The 17,405-nt window shown below is 42.4% G+C and overlaps 1 protein-coding gene across 6 annotated transcripts in view; it reads right to left on the bottom strand.

Annotated features, from left to right (window-relative positions):
• The window catches only part of INTS10 (integrator complex subunit 10), a 38,807-nt gene extending 24,129 nt beyond the window's left edge, over positions 1 to 14,678 (bottom strand). For 4 of the 6 annotated variants that reach the window (XM_032328778.1, XM_032328774.1, XM_032328776.1 and 1 more), the window contains exons 1-11: positions 14,447 to 14,678; positions 13,804 to 13,871; positions 12,911 to 13,014; positions 12,083 to 12,222; positions 9,843 to 9,924; positions 9,059 to 9,199; positions 8,456 to 8,627; positions 7,866 to 8,035; positions 6,680 to 6,813; positions 1,764 to 1,920; positions 306 to 388 (exon numbers count right to left, since the gene is read on the bottom strand). In XM_032328778.1, the coding sequence (XP_032184669.1) occupies positions 306 to 388; positions 1,764 to 1,920; positions 6,680 to 6,813; positions 7,866 to 8,035; positions 8,456 to 8,627; positions 9,059 to 9,199; positions 9,843 to 9,924; positions 12,083 to 12,222; positions 12,911 to 13,014; positions 13,804 to 13,871; positions 14,447 to 14,575 (1,380 nt within the window). In that variant the 5' untranslated portion in view covers positions 14,576 to 14,678. The remainder of the gene's footprint in view (positions 1 to 305; positions 389 to 1,763; positions 1,921 to 6,679; positions 6,814 to 7,865; positions 8,036 to 8,455; positions 8,628 to 9,058; positions 9,200 to 9,842; positions 9,925 to 12,082; positions 12,223 to 12,910; positions 13,015 to 13,803; positions 13,872 to 14,446) is intronic. The other 2 variants (XM_032328775.1, XM_032328777.1) reach the window with 1 other exon arrangement.
• Between the last annotated feature and the right edge of the window lie 2,727 nt (positions 14,679 to 17,405).

Here is a 17,405-nt window from a genome sequence, read left to right as displayed (position 1 = left end):
GGACTTCACCAGAGTGGACAGAACGACGGGCGAGATGTATACATCTCTTATTGGAAAGTAAAAATCTTACTTTTACAGAGGGGTATGGCTGGACATAGTGAAAGTAACAAGAAGATGCGGCCTTGTCATTTTCTTTTTTTTTTGAGATGAAAGGGGACTGTCATCCCTCTGCCACTGAAGACAGAACGCGTCTTCAGGGTATGACTAGTCTACAGAAGGAACATACAAATCGGGCACGCTATGGTCGGTTCATGAAAATCATCATCCTATACGGACACAGGAACTTAAAATATACATTACCCTACCTGATAGATGATCATGTCAGTGAGGAAGATTCTTAACCAAAGCCAAGTATCTGTCTTCCACGCCAAACAAATTCTTGTAAATTCTGAGAATTCAAAAGTAAATTTACACGTTAACAGAGGCAGGAAAAAAACCAACCCCGCAAAACAATGGAGAGAAACTTCCAAAAAATGGACAGTAATTATCGACCTTGATTTCTAAAATAATGATCTAGAATTTCAATTAGATAGTAAAATTAGAATATAATACTTTTCAGTAACCCACAAGTAGCATTTTTATTAGGCCTCAACATTTACAAAGCACATACAGTATCCCGAGAGCTGTTCAAAATGTTTTTCACATATTACCTCATTTATCTTGTAAATTACTTTACTCTCCTCAGAAAAAGATAGTTTTATTTTCAGCCAGCTCAGAAAACAAAGATAAAAAGCTAAGAGTTTTAATCATTTTTTTAAAAAGCCAAATTATAACTAAAAGAAAACTACCCTTCACCCCAAAAGGTCACATACATGTTTACAATTCTAGATGTGACCAGGACAAAGGGAGTGATGCTCTCTACATAGAAAAAATGACATGACACACCAGACCGAGGGTTCTGCATAGGTACGTGATGGCAGGCCAAGGGATGAAGGTCCACTGGCCAGAAGTACAGTAAAAATACACTGTTGATTCAAAGTAGAGTAAAAATCCATACCTTAGCAATGCACTAGTGATTTCTAAGTAATGAAGAAATACTTAATAGTTGTATTCTAAAAGGAAAACAGGCTTTGGGTAGGGTGAGTTTTTCAGGCAATGGAGTTAGTGTAGATAAAAATAGCATTACCTTTTGTAAGATCTGCTACACAGGACCTAAGAAAGATACAAGGCAGGACAGAACAACTAACAGCACAAAACAAACCCAGCAAGAAAAAGAAAGGAGGCCAGCAGTACGAATGTTAAAAGACCAAAAATCTCTCCCTCAAACTCCACCCCAAGTCTAATTATAATAAACACTCAAGGGTAGAAGCTAAGACATAAATGATCCTTTGAATTTTTTTTTTTTTTTAAGATTTTATTTATTTTATTTGACAGACAGAGATTACAAGTAGGCAGAGAGGCAGGCAGAGAGAGAGAGAGAGGAGGAAGCAGGCTCCCTGCTGAGCAGAGAGCCCGATGCGGGACTCGATCCCAGGACCCTGAGATCATGACCTGAGCCGAAGGCAGCGGCCCAACCCACTGAGCCACCCAGGCGCCCTGAATTTTTTTTTTTTTTATCATTTCAATATTAATAATGCCAAGAGTTTTACTCATTTTTTTAAAAAAGTCAAAAACGTCTACTCAAGAAGGAATTCTGTTAACTGTGTGAACTACTATAAGCAATTTAGCTTTCAGTGTCTTGATTTTTCAAGAACAATGCTTTCTTAAGCACAATGATTTTATATAACACATGAAATAGCACTAATGTGAAAGCATGTTCTTACCCTTGTCAAGGAATTCTAGGGAGTAGAGCAACTCCCAGCTCTCCCTGGCTAGCTTAAAGCTCTCGAGCACTTCAATGGAGTTAGCAAGCTCCGCTTTATTGACTACGATGTGACGATTTCTCCCTTTTGCAGAACAATCTTCGTCGTCTGAACTCTGCTTAGAGAAGGTGAACAAGGTGATTAACTTGAAGTCATATACAAGTGACACTTCAACAACACAGGTTAGAACTACACAGATCTGTTGACACATGGATTTTTCACAGTCCAGCACTGTAAATGTATTTCTCTTCCTTAAGATTTTCTTAATAACATTTTCTTTTCTCCAGCTTACTGTGTTATAAGAATACAGCATATAATACACAGAACATACCAAATATAGGCTCATCAACTACTAACGTTTTTGGTAAGGCTTTTGGTCAAAAGGAGGCTACTAGTAGTTAAGTTTTAGGGGAATCAAAGTTATACAGAGATTTATGACTGTGCAGGATGGGGGGGTTGGCGCCCTACCCCCATGTTGTTCAAGGATAAACTACTCGGAAATTATGTTTATTATCACCAATTCTGATTATTGTATGGATTTTATATGAAAGGATACTATCATGAGGATAATTTTTTGAACTTAACAATTTGGCTTTAAAAATTAATGCATAAATTTTGTATATTTTCACTCTCCCACATTCAATTTTACCTTAAAAATTAAGCTTATGTTTTTCTGATGATAAATTCTAAGCTTATGTTGGTTTCTAAGTAAAGCTATGGAGTTAAAACTTCCAACAGTTTAAAATATATAAGTGTTATTAAAAACTCCAAGTTAGAGTTTTACATTCAGAGATACAGCTTACGCGGCGTATGTTTTATAGTTTTTTTTTTCAATATGTGAAATAATTTAATTTGCTTCCAAATAAGTTTATCATGTAGAGGAATAAAATTAAAGCCCAAATGCCCTAAGAATCGGAGAAATGACTCTTACTAATCTTTTGTTCCCTATACATCCCTCCTCCCACGGCCACCCTCTCTAGCTGCGCTCCCCACTGCACGGTGGTGGCCAGGAACTACGTTTGCCTGCATTTACCTAGCAATGCCTTCTGTATTTATGATAAAGAGCCCTACTTTTCTTGCTCTTCATCTCAAGAAATATAAAGCCAAAGAGAGGTCTCAGAGAACTGCAACCATGTAAGTGCCAATGAGCACGGTCAGACGTTTTGCCAAAAAACAGTCAAGGTAAAACAGCTCCATTTAATTTTACTTTGCTGAGAATTTCTTGACCCTTTCATTCTACCTAGGCTATTTGACTAACTTAATGACCCCAATTAAATTCTCCCTGAAGATTTTCACCCAACTACGCTCATTTGAAAATATGTACAAATATTTCAGCTAAAAAGCTCCATTCCTCAAGCTGACCTCAGAAAAAATAAGCACCTCCCTCCCCCCACCCACCAGAATTTCTCCCCCCACTTTCAGAGCCTGGTATTCTCCTGGTAGTCCCTGATGCCTGGGGACCTACTCTACTTAGCTACCCTATTCTTACCCTCCCACAGTAATGACAGAGACCCAGATCCCTTTCACCATCAAAACCTATTAGGTGTCCTACTTCATCAGGGTCCAGTTCCTTGCCACATGTTGCCAATCTAATAGGATATACTGATATGAATGGGGTATTCTCTGTTCCAATTTTATAGAAAACATTCCTGCCTCAAAACAAGGTTGGAGTTTACGGAAGGGACCTCAGATGTGAGACTCGTTTCCAAAGAGTTTCTAAAATTTAGAGAAATTGATTTTGAAAAGCAGAAGTATACTCTGGAGTTCTGGGCGGATGCTGTAAGTGAGAACCCTGACTACAGGGAACATACACCAAGTTTGGGCGGGTGGAAAATGCATGGCCCACAGGAAAGGACAGTCCCCCAGCTCCAGCCACGTCACATGAGCCAGACAATGAGGGTGGGTGGAGAACGTATGCCCGTCTGAAGTGGGCAGCCTCCATCTGGCCCCAGCTGTGAGCCAGCATCGGGGCCAGTGTATCAAATATTCCAATTATTAAGGAAATCAGACATCTCAACTGTTATGAGAAATCTCCCAATCTCCAGATGTTCGGTTATTAAAAGCAGCAGAACACCATGGGTAAAACAAGATGTATCTCTAAGCGGAGCTTTATGTCCTCTCCTGCGATGGCTCAGACAGGGTGGGACTTGCAGCAGGTTGGGGGCAGACTGTGGGACAGAATGAAAACCAGGAAAAAATCTGTTAATAGAGTAAAAACTAAAATGGATGGAAACCCAGGTTGGGCCAGAGTTTGAGAACAGGGCCTGCTAGATGACCCATGAGAGATGAGACACAGGAGGAACTGGGGAGCCAGAGGGTTTAAACAGCTATGCCATGGCCTGGTTGCCGAGGCTGAGAGGGAAGAGTGGGAATTCACTCATTCACCAGCTGCAGCTCAGGCACTGTCCAGATGTCCAGGGTACAAGACGGACAGTGTCCTTGGCCCCACAGAGCTTGTACAGAGCTCATCAGGAGACACAGACAGTAAACCAGCCAACGAAGAAACAAGAAAACAGACAACAATAAGGGCGATGCAGAATTAGAGTAACAGGAAGAGAAAAGAAAACTGGATGGGTATTTTGAGGAGGCCTCAGGGGGAGAAATGCCGGGCTGAGAGCTGTGACAAGGACACAGCCTGGCAGAGAGATGTCCTCCAACCTTAGGGCACAGCTTGGGGGTAGAGATCCAGGGGCAGAAAGGGCCTCAGAGCACTGGAGGTGCAGAGAGAGGCCAGCACGTCTGCGGCGCACAAAGGTTTGCTCAGTAACAGGTTTGAAGCCACGGTGAAGAGCTTGGATTTCATTCTGAGCACGATGGGAAGCCACTAGAGGTGGTAAAGCAGCGGAGTGAGTCTGACTCAGGTCTTAAAAACATCACTATAGCTGCTGGGTAGAGAAAAGACGGTAGGGAGCAAGCGTGCAAGAAGGGGGACAAGAGGACACCCCCGATGACACATGCAAGACTGGCGTGGCTTGGACCAGGGAGCAGGTGGCGGGGACAGAGAGAAACAGACCGAGGAAGCCATGTTATTTATACTGACTTACATGGGACATGGCACTGTTTTTAGTTAAAACTAGTATCAGACGACTCATTATCCACATGGCAGGAAGGATGACTGTGGTCTTAGTGTGAAGTGCCCAGTTAAACCACACACTCACAGAAACCAGAAGGGAGAGCTAATGAGTGACCCCACCAGGACAGTCAGGAGAGAAGGAGAGAGTAGCTACCTAGCAGCCTTAGTGATCTTTTTAAAAAATGAATCAGACGGCATCTGGGAAAGCCTGGTTAGCAGAGTTCTGAACCTAGGGCTCATGGCTGGATTTCAAAGCATCTTTCAACCTTGAAATAATTTCTGAAATCGTGCATGTGTGGGGGCACCTGCGTGGCTCAGTGGGTTAAAACCTCTGCCTTCAGCTCAGGTCGTGATCCCAGGGTCTTGGGATCGAGCCCCACATACGGCTCTCTGCTCAGCAGGGAGCCTGCTTCCTCCTCTCTCTCTCTCTCTCTGCCTACTTGTGATCTCTATCTGTTGAATACATAAATAAATAAAATCTTTAAAAAAAAAAAAATCGTGCATGTGTGGGTTTTTCTTTGGGAGGAAACAAATGAGTTTATCAGAAGGTTTAATAACTTTACAAGCCTTCAGAAAGCCAGTCGTCCCTGCTCCATTCTTTATCATATAGTCCAGTTTACAGAGACATCAGATTAAACCGATTTTAAGGCACATCTCTCCTCATGCCTGGGGCTACTGAGTGTAACTCAGGGTCTGAAGAAGTGGTAGGAGAGGAGAAGGGACAGAGGAGGGTGAGACTCTAGGCGCCCCTGCGCTATTTCACCTGCAGCACAGGTTAGCAAACTACCATCGGCAGACCAGATCCTGTTTCCATAAATAAAGTTTTATTGGAACATGGCCACCTCATTTGTTTACTATTGTCTATGGTTTGTTTGTTTTGTTTTTGTTTTTTTTTTTTAACAGCAGAGCTGAGTAGCTGCAACAGAGACTGTTGGGCCTGTAGAGCCTACACTGTTTATTTCCTGGCCCTTCACAGAAAAAGTTTGCTGATTCCTGACCTAGAGCACCTCCGCTGTCATACTGTTACACACTGGGCCTCCATGAAAGCATTCACTGAAAGGTTCTGCTTTAAAATAAGTTTAGAAATCACTGTTCTGCCCAGACCCGCTGCCTGGCCCCCTCAGAAGACCAACGGGTCTTTACATTCTCTGGCCTCCCACATCATTGTGCACATGGTCTTCTCTTCACAAAATCCACCCTCCAACTCCAAATGACAAAACCCTCTCCTCTATCGAGATACTTCAAAGCTGATTTCAAATGCTGACGTCCTTCAAGAAACCTCTGCAACGTCTCCCCTTGGCTGGTAACAACTTCCCAGCCGGACCACCTCACCCTTTCCATTCTGGGGCCAGGACTCAGCGCAGCACTGGGTCTAGATGTTCAGTGTAGTTCATCTGGCTTTGCTTTTTACCTTTAATTGATGCCATTCAGTCACAACAGGTAGGACTAATTTATACCAGGGCTTCTCAACATTGGCCTTTTAAGCCAGACAGCACTTTGTGGTGGGACTGTCCCGTGCCTTGGAGCACTATTCGCAGCCTCCCCGCCTCTACAGGGGAGGTGCTCACAGCAACTCCTCCCCACCAAGCCATGGAAATCAAAAAGTGTCCTCAGACATTGCCACGTGTCCCTGGGTTGAGGGGTGAGGGGGCAAAATCACCTCCAGTTGAGAACCGCTGATTTACACAGTAATTGAATTAAAAGACCTAAGCTTTATCAATTTAGTTCCAAAGCTGTATTTTACATTCATTTCCAGCAAACCACAAACATATCATCTGTTAATAATCATATCTGAAAGGATTACCATGGTTTTTTCTCTTCCCTCAGCTAGTTTCCTCTTTTTATGTATATGTTTGTTACGATCAATTTCTACATCACCATACACATTTGATACATCCTCAAGAAGAACCAGTGGAACTTGGCTTGGGGCATTAGGACCTATGGATGGGGGGAAAACACCAACACTTAGAAATGCGGCAAGGAAAAGAAAACTTAGTACCAGGTGGAAGTTTACTCAGCTGTTGTTTGAAAATACAGGTGTAAAAAGTATGTTTGGAGTGATCCCAGTTAGGCAGACTAAACAAGTATACATGAATAGGAAAAAAGACTATACAGATATACAACAGATTATTAATAAATGTTCTCTCTCAATGAGATTACAAGTGCTTCTTATGTATCTACAAATTTTTCATAGTAATCATGAATTATAAAATCAGCCCAAAACTCAAGAATATGAAGTTATATGTGTAATACCTGATAGCTACAAATTCCAAACAAAATCTAAATATGAGACTATAAGGTAATACACAAAAATGAGAGCTGTATTCTATTGGATGGGTAGGTGATTTCATTCTCTTACCTTTCTATTTTTCATTTTTTTTTAGAATTTATATGCAAAATGCAAAAATGTTATTTAAAAAATCTCTGTCTACATTGGGGAGGATATGTGCTATGAGTGCTGTGAAGTGTGTAAACCCGGTGATTCACAGACCTGTACCCCTGTACCCCTGGGGATAAAAATACATTTTATGTTTATTAAAAAAAAAAAAAATCTGTCTATAGCAAAGCCTTTGTGAAATCTACTTCAGTACTTTGCTACATCTGCTTTTTCAAAATAGAGGCACTAAATATCCGTATTTAGTTTCACAGTACCACTATATCCTTTAATGTAGAAATTTAATTGATTAATCAAATGGGCTCCATGTCCAGTGTGGAGCCCAAACACGGGGCTCAGTCTCACAAATGTGAGATTAAGACCTAAGTGGAGATCAAGAGTCAGACACTTGACCGATGGAGTTACCCAGGTGCCCCGAAATAGAAATTTTAAAGTAAAATGTACTTACATAAAAAGTACCAACAACTTAAAAAAAAGCACTCGTGTCACCCCACAATGATTTTGATCCAAGAACAATGTTAAAGTAAACATTTTCATTATCTTCATCACCCCAACTGAAGCCAGTTTTGGGAGACTCTAGAATTCTTCAACCAACCTTGGAATAGAGACGGTTGTATGCTGTTGACATACTGGAACGCATTCTTGAAGAAGACCAGCATAGTGGAATAAACCACTTGGTTTTTATATTTTGCATGAGCTTCATTATCAAAGTTGTTCATGTATCTGCAGAGATCTTTCATTCTGTGCAAAATATCACCATAGCTTCTGAAAGATGAAGAATGATAAAAATTATTTAATTACTCTGGGCTTGTCAGCAAAAGGTCTAGAGAAAAGCTGCAACAGAAGCGTGACATTTACCAAATGTAGCTGGAGGCATGAATTAGAGCAGTGATCAGAATACTCTCTCAGGACACAGACATGACAAAGTAGCTACTCTCTTCTCTGAATGCCAAAGAATGCTTCAAGCTCAACAGCATCGTATAAGCTCATACTTCTGTTGGGAATCTTTAAATAAAGTGAAAACCACCCTCTTTTGCATAGATACCAAGGTTACAAGAGTTGCCCAAAGAAAAGAATGTATCTATACATTATATGCTTTTTAAGAAAGTGTTTTTGTTTTTAAAAACCCTAAGATTACGGTATCAGAAGGCTTGCTAAGTAATTCTAGAAATGAACAATTTTTACCGTCTTCCTTTATCCATCTGCCATTCACATCTCATTCCAACAACATTTAAAATCTTAAACAACCTCTCCCAAGGGTCCACAATCTGGGATGATTTTTCAGTCAGCCCTTCTATTATGTACTTCTGAGAGCTCCGTTTGCTGGGTGACATTAAATCGGCTGCTTCTTGGGCACCTGGGAAATGAGAAAAAAGAGGCCTACAATTAATCTTACTATTTACTATGTATGTAGTACTTAAGAGAGAAAGACAAAGTCCGAATCCCTATTCAAGAGGCAAGAGCACAGAATCCCAACACATCGTGTGTTTTGTTGAAGGACCCACAGCTGGCCACTGGAACAGCAAAAAATGCCCTTTGAGCTTTGGTACGTGTATGAAGCTCAGTTCATTAACATTACGATTCAGCAAGTTGACTGTTTCGGTCAAAGCGCAAAACTGAGTCCAGAAAAGTCTCATTTCTTACCTGTGGTATTTTTTTCCAGGAACCATCTTTAAGAACACTATCACACTGGTACGCATCCAGAGAATAATCACAACGATGAGGGATTTTTGAGTTTGCAACTTCCTAAAATCTGTGTAAATAAAACTGCAGGATCTTCTCACTCACCTTGATGCTGACTCTCTATTTGAGTAGATCTAGTGACGTAATTGATATAAAATTCAGCTGCTTTGTTCAAGTACTTATATAATAAATTGGCAGGCAATCGGACATCATGGTTGTTAATTATTAGAGGAAGGACATCGCAAACTGTCGAAGAGGAAAAATAAAAAAAAACCAATTCAGTTGTTGGCTACCTTACAATTCTGATAGAAATGAAATTTATTTTAGAGTTCATTTAATGTAGTATCTAAAATATATAGGGAAAAAAACCCACATTTATGGCACATTTATTGAAAAATTGCAGTGCACAGGGACACTAGTGGATGGAGTGAGTAAGGAACGACACAAGCAGATTTTACATTATGGTTGAGGGTCTAGTTCTTACACTGGGTGACAATTCAGATGTTTATTATTATGCCTCATACTTGAATATATTCTTTCAGAGGTAACAAATGTTATTTATTTGCCAGAGAGCGAGAGAGCGAGCCCACAAGCACCAGGGAGGGGCAGAGGTGGCAGTCTTCCTGCCGAGCAAGGAGCCTGATGTGGGACTTGATCCCAGGAATCTGGGATCATGACCTTGAGCCAAAGGTAAACGCTTAACTGACTGAGTCACCCAGGCATCCCTAGAAGTTGTTTAAATGCTTTTTGGACTAAAAAAATAAAGAGGGATTTAAATTTCATAATATGAGAAGTTCCTTTGCTTTCCACGAATGACCTTATCCCTGAAATGATACTTACTCAGCATATTCCTACATAAGGAATTAATACAAAATACAATTTTTCTTACCAAATAATTTTCTAAAGCAGTTAACAGGAGATTCTTGCTCTTCAATAGTTTCAGCCTCTAATAATGCTTCCCCAAGGCCAACCTGTTTCAAAATAGAGTAAATCATTTAAATGTGTTACAGTTTAAGATGTCAGAATTACATTAACAATGGCTTTTTATATTTACCAGTTTGTATATGCAAACTTCCCCAAGAAACAAATATTCTCATTTTAAGGACTAGAAAACAAAATACAAAATACAAAATACAGCAACACAGCCCAGAAGGAAACCCCAATTTAACCTGACCACTGACTACTTTGTCTTGGTTATTCTCCTCTGAACTAGCAAAATTAAAATGCTATCAAAATGTCTATAGAAACTTAAAGGAACCACTGGAATTAGAATGAAAAAGGAGAGGTACAGATTTTCTACAAAATGTTGAAACTAACTGTATTCTCTACATTGAGATGTACTATGTTGACAAACCTTACCACTTTTCACTAACTAACTGTATTCTCTACATTGAGATGTACTATGTTGACAAACCTTACCACTTTCACTACCACTTTCACTTAAAGGAACCACTGGAATTAGAATGAAAAAGGAGAGGTACAGATTTTCTACAAAATGTTGAAACTAACTGTATTCTCTACATTGAGATGTACTATGTTGACAAACCTTACCACTTTCACTAGCCAGTCATTCAGCCTAGGCTAGGCTGGACACAACTGTGACTTTTAAGGCCACCTTTCCTTCCTTTCTACCATGGATTCCCTAGCAGAGTAGAAAGCAGGCTTATCAAAATCCACCCAGACATCCGCATTACCTTCCTTGGGATCACTTGGCCATGCACAGGGCAGGGGTAAAACAATGGAAAAGATGATATAACACAAAAAGCGAAGAGTTGAGTAACGATCAAGGAATGTATTGGGTTGAAGAGCATCCTCCCAAAATTCATGTCCACTCAAGAGTCTCAGAATGTGACTCTACATATATTTTATCTTATTAAAAAAAGTAAGGTCTTTTTAGATGCAGTGAGTTAAAAAGAGGGCACAATGGGTTAGGGCAAACCCTAAATCCAGTGACTACAATCCTTACACGATCATGTAAAGACACAGGAACACAGACACCCAGGGAAGAAAGCCATGTCACAGCAGAGGAGGAAACTGGAATGACGCAGCTGTTAAGTTGAAGAATGACAAAGATTGCTGGTGACCACCAGCAGCCAGGGAGAGGTAGGAAGGATTTTCCCCTAGAGCCTTTAGAGGGAGCATGGCTCTACGCACACCTTGCTTTTGGAATTTCAGCTTCTAGAACTGTGAGGGAATAAATTTTGGTTGTTTTAAGCCACTCAGTTTTCTGGTACTTTTTTACAGTAGCCCTATGAAACTAATCAAGGGAGGTACAGAACATGTCAACCAGGGCCAGAAGCTTGAAAGATAGTATGGATAAGAATAAACAGTAGAGTTTGAATTAACAGAGTTAATGAAACATATTTAAGACTCAGTTTCCTCACCTATGAAGTGGAATACTGTCTACCTCAAGGGGTCCAGGGAGTATGGAAGAAGATACCTGCCAATGCCTGCCAATAGCACTCAATAGTTATTACAGATAGAAGGAATGGGGGAAAAGCACATGAAAAGCATGCCTGTGAACACTACAGACTATGGCGCTCAGTTAAATTCAAACATTGCTGACCATAATGTAAGAGGATTTTTAAAAAAGATTTATTTATTTGAGAAGAAAGCATGCACGGGGGATGGGGGTGGGTGCAGACAGAGGAGGGAGAAACAAAGAATCTCAAGAGGACTCCATGCTGAGCTGCGAGCCTGATGTGGGGCTCCATCTCACCATCCTGAGGTCACAACCTAAGCCAAAACCAAGAGTTGAACGCTCAACTGACTGTGCCACCCAGCCACTTCTGAAATAGGATTTTTAAAAAAACCCTACTGTACTTTACAGATTGCAAATAAATAGCACTGTCAAACTTGGTCACTGTTTCCTTACACTGACGGGACAACTTCTGGAAATTTATGAAGTCTGATGATAGTGAAATCCTTTTAGCTTTACTGATGAAGATTCCTTATTCAAGTTCAATCTTACCTAGCGTTCTTCAGCTTTAGAATATTTAGATATTCTAAATATTTAGAAATTGAGAATTTCTGCTTTAGAATAATACACACTAGAGCTTCTAACCGAACTGATGAATGTGTCAATCGATTTTATTTTCTCTTGAGAAAAAGGAAAGGGTCAAGTCATACCCCATGCTGTACCACTGTCTCAGGGAAGCGTCTCAAAAGTAGAAGCAACATTTCCGATCGTTCCAATGTGTTGAAGCATTGTTCCGTAACCTTTAGTAACATTTCGCACTGGACCCGACCAGGGAGAGTTTCAAACAAACCTGTACATAACACATTTTATTTAAAAAAATTTCTTTTGGAAAGAAAATCCTGACACTACAGTGGAAATAAGACATTTTCATATATAGAACAGTAAGTCTACATTTAGAATCACTGTTTGAGTTTTACCTACAACCTAGAAGAGGCTTTTGGCTCAGATGGTACTGGACACAGATGTTTGCTGAATGATCCTTTCAGGATCATTTGGAGGCCTTATTTGGGTTCAGAAGGTAAGAATGGCGTAGGTGAAGGGTCATAACAGTGCTTGCTGTTGGCTGAGATAAAGAGGATGCATTTGTTTAAGTTGAAATGACCTAAATCACCCACTCTTTCATCCAGAATTTGAAATCTTTGGCTATCACAACCAACACAGACTGAAGGTTAATGGAAAAGGTCATAAATCACTAAAAGTTCCTCTCCTGTTTTGTGGAGATCTGCTTAATCTACAGATGCTTTCTGATAACTATAAAATCTGTTAAAAATATATTAGATTCCCTGGGCTAACTGATAAATCTACACTCTTTAAGGGAGCTTAGAGGTTTCTAAGCAAATGCTCAAGGGACCAAGTGACACCATTTGTACAGACTTTGGGTACCAATACCACAGATGTTGAGTTTTCTATGAAATGGCTATACATAAATTAGTGTTCCAGAAATGGTAATTTATACACCTTTATCATTCTATTCTTACTTCTTAAAAATTGGGTTTGTTTATCCTGTGAGTCGTTCCTTAATGCTGAAGTAATAATGCTGATTTCTCTCCACACCACAGGCTGATCTGGGAAATTCACAAACCTATTTTAAAATGAATGCAATAAATTAAAATGTCAGATTCTATATAGTATTACACAAAGAAAAGAGCATTAGCATATGGAGAAATACACACTTTTCTTTATTACAAGTGAACATGTAAATTGGAACAGTATTTTTTAGAGTAATTTGATAGTGTATTGTATAATATCCTTGACTGTGAAAATCAATGTTTAAGAATCTATTCTACAGAAAAATACTAAAATACGGGTACACATTTGCTTACTGATACTCTGAATATAATCTCAAATAATTGGAAATACCTCAATGTCCGCCAGTATTACGAAATGCTACACAAATATGAAAAAGAAGAGCTCCACATACTGAAAAACAAAGGCATCGCTCCATAACAGAGGGCGAAGCAAGCAAGCTGCAGCGTGACGTATGTAGTATGACTTCACTTTTGTACCCTTCCCCACTTATACGTATTGTACTGTGCACACATGCACACACAGACGCACGAAACTCAACGGCGGTAGAGTCGGAGGGACTCGGACTTGTTATTCTCTATGCGTCAGTACTGTCTGAACTGCAAGGGTACCGACTATTTCTAAAGTAAAATAAATGATCGAAAAGAAAAGTTTCGGCAGGCATCAAACACCGGGAGCCTTCTCTGCACAAGGCAGCCAGCCGTTAACGGAGGGCCCGGACGCAATAGCAACAAAGTGAGCCGCGGATACCGGAGCCGCAGATGCACGGGGAGGTCCTCCCCGCCCCGCTTGCACGCACAGACAGAGCGTCGCGCGAGACCCAGGGCCCGCGGGCCGCACTCACATGTCGTACAGCAGTCTCCCCGCGGTGGCGGTCCTCTCGGCGTTCCGCTCGATGGTGTACATCTCGTACTGCAACACACATGGCCGCGAGGGTCACGACCCCCGCCCAGGGCGCAGCCTGGCTCACCGCCCGCCACGCCAGCCGGCCTCGGCCGAGCGCCCCTAACCCGGGAGGGCGGGACAGCCTAGCGTCACCCGGCGGCCCAGAGCCGCGGGACTCAGGAGTGCGACCCTCGGGCTCACTGACGATCCTTCGGTCCCCAAGACGGGGCGAATAACGTCTCCGCAGCAGCAGGCACTCAACGAATGGCTGCCACGCTGACGAACGAGCGGAGAACCGCCTTTCCGCGGGCGACGCGGCGCCGCCCGGCCACCGAGCAGCAGACACCCCCGTCTCCAGCCGCCCGGACCTCAGGCGAGGTCCGCTGGGGCTCAGGTGCCCGCCCCGCGGGGGAGAAGGCGTGCGAGGGGTGGCGGAGAGCGGGGCGCGGGAGGTGGGGAGACGTGGGAAGGCAGGGGTCGGGGTGGGCCGAACTGGAGGCGGCCGCCCCCAAGGCGGGAAGGGCTGGCGGCCAGGGCGGCCCCGGAGCGGCGAAGCGCTCACACCTCCACCGAGGCAGCCGCGCGCGCGGGCCGGACCTCACCTGGATGTTAAAGTCGGTGGGGTAGAGGCTGCGGGCTGTGATCAGCCACGCCTTGGCTGCCCACAGGTCCTGCTGCACCAGCTCCCGGGCTCGCTGCACCAGGAACTCGCAGTCACCCTGGGCCGACATGACCCGGGAGGCGTCGGGCCGCGGGCAGCCGAGGTCGTTTACCTTCCGGCTCTGGAAACGCCGCCGCCGCCGCCGCTGCCGCGGGGGAGGCTTCTGCGCATGTCGAGGTTGGCCGATCCGGAAAAGTGTTCCGTGTTTTGCGAGCAGCCTCCTCCAGTCCTCCCCCTGTAACCGTCCGGCCCCTTCCTCCTTGGAGGACGTAGTGTTTCGGTAAGGACTTTTCCTGGTTACCTCCAAAATGTGGAGAAGTGGATTACCACTCTTGCGGGCTCCAGCGTGAGCGTCGTCCAGTCAGGGAGCATGCGCGGTGCCGGTACTCTCCGCGCTGCCTCGGCGGATACTTCCATCCTCCTGGAGATGTGCGGGTTTACGGTCCGTGGGTGACCTCGAGGTCTGGTACCCCGGACCAGGCTGGGAAGAAGTTTGAGAGGAAAAAGAAGAGGGCGGCCTCGGAGGCTGTGGGAAGGAGCAGGCAGAGCTCCCTCAGCCCGCCGGAGTTGAGGAACCTGTCCCTGGGTCGTTGCCCAGGATTGGGTTTGTGGGAAAAAGTCTGAGTCCAGATTAGGGGCCAAGGCTCAGAGGGCCATGGTGGATGCCTACCGTTCGTTCTGGTGCATTTCATCTTTTCTAAGTATGTCCATATTATCTTGTTGTTTCTTTATTTGCTGATTTCTGCAGCAAACATTGAGCTCTTGCAGTAATTAGCACGTGCAAAGTGCTTCGCTGCTTGCAGTGGGAGCGACAAAGGTTGTTCCTGTCCCAGCAGGGGTTTTACAATGATATGGACATGTGGCCTGCAGGATCTCTTACCAACAATCCCATCAATCAGTGTCATTTTCACCGACACTCCAGATTTGTTTTCCATTTGAGAGAAGGAGAACAAAAGAGTCCCCCTGCTTTGGTGAGGGGATACCTGCCTACTAAGAAGAACGTACGAAAATGTGGATTCATTAGTTTTCAAGCCAAGTTCTATATACAGAAAGTTTTAGCAAGTTCTGTTTACCACGGGTATCTTCGATTTATTTGATTTAAAGCCAAGAGATTAAGGATTCAAAGCTGGTATGTTTTAAAAATAGAAATTACTAGGTACTTACATATGCGAAAAACTGTATGTTAAATAAGTATGAATATATACATGGGTATATGTAAGGTCTAATATATTCTTACTAATCGTGATAATTTATAAATACATGATCTTCAAGTTAATGGTAAATTAGTATGCTAACTTTAGACTTTAAGAGCCAAGAAGGGCAGGCACAAAGAAGCAGTATAAAGCACCACTGCTATCAAAACCAAGCTCTTTTATTTTGCTGTTTAGTTTATGATACCATTCTAAAGATAGCACTTTTAATTATCTTCCCCTTTACTCAAAAATTTTAAGGGTTTTATTTATTTATTTGGGAGAAAGTGAGAGAGAGAGAGAGAGCAAGCAAGCATGATATGGGGGAGGATCAGAGGGAGAAGCAGACCCCCAGCTAAGCAAGGAGCGGGATGTGGGGCTCTGTCCTGGGACTCTGGGCAATCATGACCTGGGCCAAAGGCAGATGCTTAACTGTCTGAGTCACCCAGGCACCCCTTTTACTCAAAAATTTTTAAAAAATTTGATTTTGTTTCATTAGTCACCCAGAAGATATTTAGCTAGATTCACTGTATTAGTATCAGTCATTCTGTGATCTATCTGTTGTGTACTTAAGGAAACATTCTTGTTTCAAAGAGGCTGTTTAATGTCTCCTGATTGATTATGCACAGCAATAGCCTAATCGTGCCATCACTTTGTAGGCCAGGATTGCCCAGTGACAGAATTCTTTTGGCTTTGTAGAAGGAAATTGAACTTTAACAGCTTAGGGTAATTTTTATTTTATATAGGTCATAAAAACAGATAGCTGGCTTAAATTTTTTTCATTATTTAATTTTAATAAAGTGTTATGTAAGGGTTTTTGGGTGACTGATTTGGTTTTTAAACTTTATGTTTTGGGTCTGGAATTACCAAAACAAAATCCAAAGCGAAATTGTACACTTATCCCTAAGTATTTAGTTCTCTAGTGTTCTTTTAGGTAACAGTTGTAAATTAATATTTTCAATCTAGGGGCTAAATAAAGGAACTCTGGTTAGGTGCCAACCAGTTGAAATTGCTTCTTGCTTTTTGCTAGAATACCATGTAAGATTTGTAGCTATTTTCTTGCCAGCTTCTTAATTTTGAAAGGTGTTCAGCTAAACATTTCTCCTAGGATGTCATGCTGGCTGTCATGCTTCCTTTCTGGAAGTACAGAAAGGAGGTGGTACCATACAAAGGGAATTACCATCTTCTGGCCTCTTTACTGTGATCCTAAAGCCTAAGAATCTGAGCTCCTGACCCATGTTCTCCGCCACAACTTCTTCTTCTTTTCTTTTCTTTCTTTTTTTTTTTTTTTTAGAGAACGAGCACAGGAGAATGAGAGGGAGAAGCAGACTCCTGCCGAACAGAGAGCCTGACATGGGACTCGATCCCAGGATCCTGGGATCATGACCTCAGCCGATGGCAGACGCTTAACCCACTGAGCCACCCAGGCTCCCCGCTCTGCCACAACTACTAACCATGCAAAATGCCCAGCATCCAGCCTGAAGCTCCCTATACTCAGGTCAGTGACTTGTATTAAACTCTATGTTGCTTTTTAAATTTCCATCTCGAAAACTTGAGACTCACAAATGCAACCTGGTAATTTGCCTGCACTTGGTTCTTTTCAGCAATTTCCTCATTTCTCTTCTGGACTTTAGCTCCACAAATTTCTATTTCCTTGACACCTACATTCTTCTAGTATATTTGACTCCTCCTGGACCTCCTCCTTTTCCT

This window comes from Mustela erminea, chromosome 21 (assembly GCF_009829155.1).
Source record: "Mustela erminea isolate mMusErm1 chromosome 21, mMusErm1.Pri, whole genome shotgun sequence".
Classification (NCBI taxonomy): Eukaryota; Metazoa; Chordata; class Mammalia; order Carnivora; family Mustelidae; genus Mustela; species Mustela erminea.
The sequence above is the reverse complement of the archived record's forward strand: the minus strand, read 5'-3'. Positions and strand labels throughout refer to the sequence as shown.